General features: G+C 54.9%; 1 protein-coding gene and 1 pseudogene across 1 annotated transcript; one reads left to right on the top strand and one right to left on the bottom strand.

The window, feature by feature from the left end:
• Positions 1-1,382: 1,382 nt before the first annotated feature.
• On the top strand, positions 1,383-3,997 carry LOC130608979 (UPF0598 protein C8orf82-like; the record flags this gene model as incomplete). The annotated part of the gene is made up of 2 exons (XM_057427477.1): positions 1,383-1,524; positions 3,503-3,997. Coding segments are annotated over 2 exons (618 nt in total), but the record flags the coding sequence as incomplete, so codon positions are not given.
• Positions 3,998-5,697: 1,700 nt separating this feature from the next.
• LOC130608978 (leucine-rich repeat-containing protein 14-like) lies at positions 5,698-7,917 on the bottom strand (annotated as a pseudogene).
• Positions 7,918-8,395: the final 478 nt, after the last annotated feature.

The raw sequence follows: 8,395 nt of genomic DNA, 5'->3' as shown, positions 1-8,395 counted from the left end.
GGGGGAACAATGGGAACAGGGAGAACAACAGGAACAGGGGGGCACAGGAATAGGGGGAACACTGGGAACAATGGGAACAGGGGGAACACCGGGAACAGGGGGGCACCGGGAATAACGGGATCAGTGGGGCACTGGGAACACACAATGGGAACACTGGGAATAGGGGGAACACTGGGAACAATGGGAACAGGGAGAACACCAGGAACAGGGGGGCACCAGGAATAGGGGGAACACTGGGAACAATGGGAACAGGGGGAACACCAGGAACAGGGGGAACACCGGGAACAGGGGGGCACCGGGAATAACGGGATCAGTGGGGCACTGGGAACACACAATGGGAACACTGGGAATAGGGGGAACACCGGGAATAACGGGAACAGGGGGGGACAGCAGGAACAATGGGAACACCGGGAACGGGGGGACAATGGGAACACACAACAGGAACAAAGGGAATAACAGGAACAGGGGGGACAACGGGAACGCCGGGAATAGGGGGGCACTGGGAACAGGGGAAATACCGGGAACAGGGGGGGCACTGGGAACAATGGGAACAGGGGGAACACCAGGAACAGAGGGAACACAGGGGGAACACTGGGAACAAGGGGGTGTCCTGGGGGGGGCTAGAACCAGATCCACAACAGATCCCAGATGGATCCCAAACAGGCCCTCAGTGAATCCCAAAAGGACGGTAACAGCCTTGGGACGCCGGGGATGGGATGGCTCCTGGGGAGATCCATGGCGGATCCCAGACAGATCCCAAACAGAACCCACGTGGATCCATGGCAGATCCCAGACAGATCCCAAACAGAACCCACTTGGATCCATGGCAGATCCCAGACAGATCCCAAACAGAACCCACTTGGATCCATGGCAGATCCCAGACAGATCCCAAACAGAACCCCAGGCAGATCCCAAACAGAACCCACGTGGATCCATAGCAGATCCCAGACAGATCCCAAACAGAACCCATGTGGATCCATGGCAGATCCCAGACCCAGATCCCAAAAACGGAACCCACGTGGATCCATAGCAGATCCCAGGCAGATCCCAAACAGGACCCACGTGGATCCATGGTGATCCCAAACAGAACCCACGTGGATCCATGGCCGATCCCAGACAGATCCCAGACAGAACCCACGTGGATCCATAGCAGATCCCAAACAGAACCCACGTGGATCCATGGTGGATCCCAGCTACATCCCAAACGTATTGAGAGGGACCCAGGACAGATCCCAGGTAGATCCCAACCAGATCTCAGAGGGATCCCGGTCAGATCCCAGATAGATCCCAAACAGAACCCATGTGGATCCATGGAGGATGCCCAATAGATCCCAAACATACCCGGAGGGACCCATGACAGATCCCAAAGGGATCCCAAACAGAACCCCCATGGATCCAAGGCAGATCCCAAAGAAATCCCAGAGGGATCCCAGGCAGACTTTGGGATTCAGAGGCTTTTCCCCCTTTTCCAACAGCTTTTCCTGGATGACACCAAAGTGAAGAACTTCATCACCTGCTTCAAAGGTACCAGGCCCCAAACCCACCCCAAAAGCAGCCCTTCCCTGGGATCACATCCTTAACTGGGATCTCAGCCTTATCTAGGATCCAGTCCTTGGGATCCCATCCTGAATCGGGATCCCGTACTTGACTGGGATCTGATCCTCAATCAGGATCTCATCCATGAGCCCTGATCCTTAATGAGGATCTAGTCCTTAACTGGGATGGATCCTTAGTAAGGATCTGATCCTTAACTGGGATCCAATCCTCAACTGCGATCTCATCCGTATTGGGAGTATTCAATTGGGATCCAATCCTTGGGATCCGATCCTGAATCAGGATCCAGTATTGACTGGGATCTGATCCTTAATCAGGATCTGATCCTTAATCATGATCTCATCCATGAGCCCTGATCCTTAATGAAGATCCGATCCTTACCTGGGATCCAATCCTCAACTGGGATCTCATCCGTATTGGGAGTATTCAGTTGGGATCCAATCCTGAATCAGGATCCAGTATTGACTGGGATCTGATCCTCAATCAGGATCTCATCCATGAGCCCTGATCCTTAGTAAGGATCTGATCCTTAACTGGGATCCAATCCTCAATTGGGATCTCATCCGTATTGGGAATATTCAGTTGGGATCCAATCCTTGGGATCCGATCCTGATTCAGAATCCAGTCCTTACGATTCCATCCTTAACCAGGAGCCTATCTTTAATACGGATCCCATCCTTATTTGGGATCTAATCTCTAAGTGGGATCTGATCCTTGAAATCCAATTGTTAATGGGGATCTCATCCTTAACGGGGATGCGATCCTAGAGATCAGATCCTTAATCAGGATCCAATCCTTAATTGGGATCTCATCCTAAAACCAGATCTCATCCTTAACTGGGATCCCAGCCTTAATCAGGATCCTATCCTTGATCAAGATCCGATCCTTAATTGGAATCTTACCCTTAACTGGGAGCTGATCCTTAAAATCAGGCTGCTATCATCACTTGGGATCTCATCCATCTTAACTGGATCTCATCCCTGAGATCCAATCATCAGGATCTCATCCATCCATCTCATCCCTGAATCCAATCATCAGGGGGATCTCATCCCTGAGATCCAATCACCAGGATCCCATCCATCCTTAATCAGGATCTCATCCCTGGGATCCCATCCATCCTTAATCAGGATCTCATCCCTGAGATCCAATCACCATCCCATCCATCCTAATCGGGATCTCATCCCTGAGATCCAATCACCAGGATCCATCCTTAATCCTCATCCCTGAGATCCAATCATCAGGATCCCATCCATCCTTAATCAGGATCTCATCCTTGAGATCCAATCACCAGGATCCCATCCATCCTTAATCGGGATCTCATCCCTGAGATCCAATCATCAGGATCCCATCCATCCTTAATCGATCTCATCCCTGAGATCCAATCATCAGGATCCCATCCATCCTTACTCCGTATCTCATCCCTGAGATCCAATCACCAGGATCCCATCCATCCTTAATCGGGATCTCATCCCTGAGATCCAATCACCAGGATCCCATCCATCCTTAATCGGGATCTCATCCCTGAGATCCAATCACCAGGATCCCATCCATCCTTAATCGGGATCTCATCCCTGAGATCCAATCATCAGGATCCCATCCATCCTTAATCCGTATCTCATCCCTGAGATCCAATCATCAGGATCCCATCCATCCTTAATCCGTATCTCATCCCTGAGATCCAATCATCAGGATCCCATCCATCCTTAATCAGAATCTCATCCCTGAGATCCAATCACCAGGATCCCATCTATCCTTAATCAGGATCCCATCCCATGGCAGCTGTGACTGGAAGGGGAGGGGGGATCAGGCATCCCTATTTGCATATCCCTTCCTTCCCTACCATCACTTCCCATTGGCGCTTCCCGGTGCTTCCATCCCTCCTCCCATCAGCTTCCCAAACCCGGAAGAGCCGCATTTAACCACATCCCCATGTCCCATATCCCTGCAGACGTGGCATTCCTGAGCTTCTTCTTCAAGCAGCTGGAGCGGAACCGGAGCGGGCGCTACGAGGCGGAATTCCCGTTCCTATCCCGCTGCGGCCGGGAGCGGAACTTCCTCCGCTGTGAGGATCAGCCCGTTGTCTTCACCCACCTCCTACCGGGAGATCCCGGGCTCCTCTCCTACTGCGGCGGGGGGGAGCGCTTGGCGGTGCCATTCCAACCGGGAAAGCTGACGGTGTTGCCGGAAAACGGGCGGCTCTACCATCCGGCGCCGGCCAAATCCGGCGGCGTGGGGCTGGTGCGCTCGGCGCTGGCTTGGGAATGGAGCTCCTGCTTCCAGTACGAGCACGGGATGGAGCAGCCACCAACGCACTTCCTATGGGAAGGCCGGAGCTACCGGCTCACCGGGGAGCTGCTCCCGTTGCTCCGTGCGGGAAGCGCCAGGGAACGCGCGGATATTCCCGGCTCCACGTGCCAGGGTTGAGCCGCGATTCCCGGTGTCCCCATCAGAGCCCACCGGGGCCAGACCCCAAGCCTTAAAGAAGCTTAAAGTGGGAGAACGGAGCTGATTCCTTGTGGGAATTTGGGAGGTCGGGATGGGATCTGGGGGGGGAAGAGTGATAATAAAAGGCGCCGCGGTGCCGGGTTCTTTGCCAGAGCCCTTCCAAAGCAACCGGATTTATTAAGGAATTCCTTGTGTTAATGAACCTGGATAACGAGGAATGGCGGAGCCGGAATGGCGGCATCGAAGCCGTGGTGGTGGTGGTGGGAGCAAGTGGCAAAAGAGCTCCAAACCAAGGAGAAACCTCAGGGAGAAGGTGCCAAAGTGGCACCGAAATGAGGGGGAAAACCTCAGGGAGATGGCCAAAAAGGTCACAGCTGAGGAGAAAACCTGGAAAAGGGGCCAAAGAGGCACCAAAATGAGGGGGAAACCTCAGGGAGATGCCCAGAAAGCTCCCAGCTGAGGAGAAAACCTGGAAAAGGGGCCAAAGAGGCACCAAAATGAGGGGGAAACCTCAGGGAGATGCCCAGAAAGCTCCCAGCTGAGGAGAAAACCTGGAAAAGGGGCCAAAGAGGCACCAAAATGAGGGGGAAACCTCAGGGAGATGCCCAGAAAGCTCCCAGCTGAGGAGAAAACCTGGAAAAGGGGCCAAAGAGGCACCAAAATGAGGGGGAAACCTCAGGGAGATGGCCAAAAAGCTCCAAAACAAGGGGAAAACCTCAGGGAAAAGGTGCTAAAGCAGCACCCAACATGGAGAAACTGCAGGGAGATGCCAAAGTGGCACCAAAATGAGGAAGAAACCTCAGGGGAAGGTGCCAAAGAAGCACCAGAACATGGAGAAAACCCCAGGGAAATGCCAAAAACCACCAAAACGTGGAGAAAACCTTAGGGAGAAGGTGCCAAAGTTTCTCGAAACCAAGGAGAAACCTCAGGTAGATGCCAAAAAACACCAAAACAAGGAGAAAACCTCAGGGAGATGCCAAAAAAGCTCCAAAACATGGAGAAAACCTTAGGGAGAAGGTGCCAAAGTGGCACCAAACCAAGGAGCAACCTCAGGTAGATGCCAAAAAACACCAAAACAAGGAGCAACCTGAGGTAGATGCCAAAAAAGCTCCAAAACGTGGAGAAAACCTCAGGGAGAAGGTGCCAAAGTGGCACCAAACCAAAGAGAAAACAGGGTGAAAAGTGCCAAAGAGGCACCAAAACGAGGATAACCTCAAGCAGAAGGTGCCAAAAGATCTCCAAAATGAGAAAACCCCTGCTAGATGCCAAAATGTTCCACCAAAATGAGAAAACCTTCTTGAGAGGCCAAAAAAGCTCCAAAACCAGGAGAAACATCAGGTAGATGTCAAAAAAAAAAAACACCAAAACAACGAGAAAACCTCAAGAGAAGGTGCCAAAGTGGCACCAAACCATGGAGAAAACAGGGTGGAAAGTGCCAAAGAGGCACCAAAACGAGGATAACCTCAAGCAGAAGGTGCCAAAAGAGCTCCAAACCGAGGAGAAAACCCTGTTGAGATGCCAACCAAGCTCCCAAACGAGGAGATGACCTCAGGGAGAAGGTGCCAACCCCCCCCCCCAAAAAAAAACCCCAAGGAGGAACCTCCGGTAGATGCCAAAAGCTCCAAAACCAGGAGAAACAGCCCCAGTTTTGGTGTTGGACCACGGGCTCTGTCCCGTGTCCCCCCCAGTGATGCCACATCAGTGCTGTGGGTTGGGCTGTGGGTTGGGCTGAAGCTCTCCCAAGGCGAAGTAGTCGAGGGTGCCTTGGCGGCAGAGGCTGGCTGTCCACATGGCGTTGTCGCGGCCGGAGCTCACCAGCATGCGGCAGAGCTCGGCGCTGACGGCGGTGAAGCGTTCCTCATCCAAAGCATCCTCCAAGGGCCCGGCGGAAGGCGCCGGTGCCCGCGGCGTCTCCCGGCTGTAGCAGTCCACGGGGTAAGGGTAGACCACGAGGCAGAGGTCCGGGAGGACGGAGGTTTGGCGTAGCAAGGTCTTGAGGCCCGGCGTGGACAGAGGGTTGCCGAAGAGGCCCAGGCATCGGAGGCGGGAGCAACGGCACAGAGACGGGAGCAGGGCTTCCAAGCGGGAGTCTGTGAGTTGGCATTCCATGAGATCCAGGTGGAGGAGGGAGGAGGAGTTCTCCAGGAGGGAGCACAGAGGTTGGAGAAGGCTCTCGGTGAAGTGGTGGCCGCTCAAGTCCAGCTTCTTCAGGGCCGGAGCGTGGATGCTTTGGGAGAGGAAAGCGAGGTCGCCGGGAAGGAGGTAGCAGAAAGCCAGTTCCAGGCTTTCCAGAGGAGCTTCCAGGTTCCTGGTGGGAAGAGGGAGAAGGAGCCATGAGGACACCAAAGCCACCGGGATCAAGCTGTCGATCAATGGGGTGGGGATGGTTCCCAAAGCAAAACACAAATCATAGGGTGCTTCTCCTCACGCAGCACCCCCCAAGTCCTTCTTCTCAGGGCTGCGCCATCCATCCGTCATCCATCCCATCCATCCATCGGCCATCAGCCATCCAGCCAACCATCCCATCCACCTGTCCATCCATCATCCAGCCAGCCAGCCCACCCATCCAGCCATCCTCCATTCAGTCATGCTCTATCCATCCATCATCCATCATGCATCCATCCATCCATCATCCATCCATCATCCATCATGCATCCATCCATCCATCATCCATCCATCATCCATCCATCTATCCATCCATCCACCATCCATCCATCATCCATCTATCCATCCCTCCATCCATCCATTCATCATCCATCCATCTATCCATCCATCCATCATCCATCCATCATCCATCTATCCATCCATCCATCACCCATCCATCATCCATCCATCTATCCATCCATCCATCATCCATCCATGCATCTTCCATCCCTCTATCCATCTTCCATCCATCCATATCCATCATCCATCCATCATCTATCCATCATCCATCCATCCATCCATCATCCATCCATCTATCCATCATCCATATATCGATTATCCATCCATCTATCCATCAATCCCACCCATCCATCTATCCATCATCCATCCATCCATCCATCATCCGTATATCCATTATCCATCCATCTATCCATCCATCACCCATCAATCCCACCCATCCATCCATCACTGATCCATCCCACCCATCCACCCATCCACCATCCATCCACCCCAGTCCATTTACGGGATCACCCAACCCACACCCCCACCTCACAGAACCTCCTGATGTCCACCCACGCCCCCACCTCCCTCCGGATCCCATCTGCCCCTTGGATCCGCACCGTATCAGCTGCCTGAGCTTCCCGGACAACCTCGACGATCCCAAGGTTCGGGCTCCCGGAGGGCGGGGGGCCGGAGCTTCCCGAGGCGCGTGGCAAGACGTCGGAACCCGACGTCGGCTCCGGCCGCGTGCCTCCGCACGTCCACGTTGCTGTAGGGCAGCTTGAGGCTGAGCAGATCCGGGGAAGCGGCTGAGCTGCGGCACCACGGCGCAGAGCCCCGCCAGGCCCAGGTTGTTGAAGCGCAGATCCACGCGGCGCACGCCGCCGGGATCAGGCATTCCAGCAACGCCACGATCCCGGTCACCGACAGCTCCTCGGCGTGGAAATCCCGGCAGCGGAGCCGCAGGGAGCTGCCGGTGGCTTGGAGAGCGTCGCGGAGGACGCCGGACGACGTGCCGTTGACGAAGAGGTCGGCGCGGATCTCGACGCCGACGCGGCGTGGGGGCGGGGAGGAGCTCCGGAGGGGGTTCTGCGCCGCTTGGAATTGCGTTTCTGCACTTCCCTTTGGTGTTTGGCCACCTCGAGGCAGCTTTGGCGCGCCACCGTGCCCGACCATAGGCTCATCCCTTCTGGCCCGCGGGCGGTGGCGGTGGCGGTGCTGTCGTCGTCCTGGAGACCCGTCATGTCCAACACCCGCAGGTGGCACTGTCTGTCGCTGGGGAGATGGGGAATGGGGTTGGGGGGGGGGAAAGTAGGGAACGGGGAGAGCTGGGGGTGTCCCGCACCGCGCTCCGGCCCTGATGGGGGTGGTGAGGCCCAAAGTGATGGAGGCTCCATCCCTGGAAGCCTTCAAGGCTCCCGGGGAGACTTTGGAGCAGGTCCAGTGCCTAAAGGGCTCAGGGAAGCTGGACTGGGGCTTTGGACAAGGGATGGAGATATGGGATGAGGAGGAAGGGCTCCAACTGGAAGAGGGAAGAGTTGGATGGGACCTTGGGATGAGGTTCATCACCACGAGGGTGCCAGGACACTGGAAGGGGTTGAAGGGAGAAGCTTTGGACCACTGGAACTGATCCAGGCCAAGTTGGATGGGGCTTGGAGCAATGGGGTTTTGGACAAGGGATGGAAACATGGGATGGGGAGGAAGGGCACCAACTGGAAGAGGGAAGGGTTGGATGGAACCTTGGGATGAAGTT

This window comes from Pezoporus wallicus, unplaced genomic scaffold (assembly GCF_028554395.1).
Source record: "Pezoporus wallicus isolate ANWC-B61680 ecotype Strahan unplaced genomic scaffold, APGP_CSIRO_Pwel_v1 contig_13331, whole genome shotgun sequence".
Classification (NCBI taxonomy): domain Eukaryota; kingdom Metazoa; phylum Chordata; class Aves; order Psittaciformes; family Psittacidae; genus Pezoporus; species Pezoporus wallicus.
The sequence above is the reverse complement of the archived record's forward strand: the minus strand, read 5'-3'. Positions and strand labels throughout refer to the sequence as shown.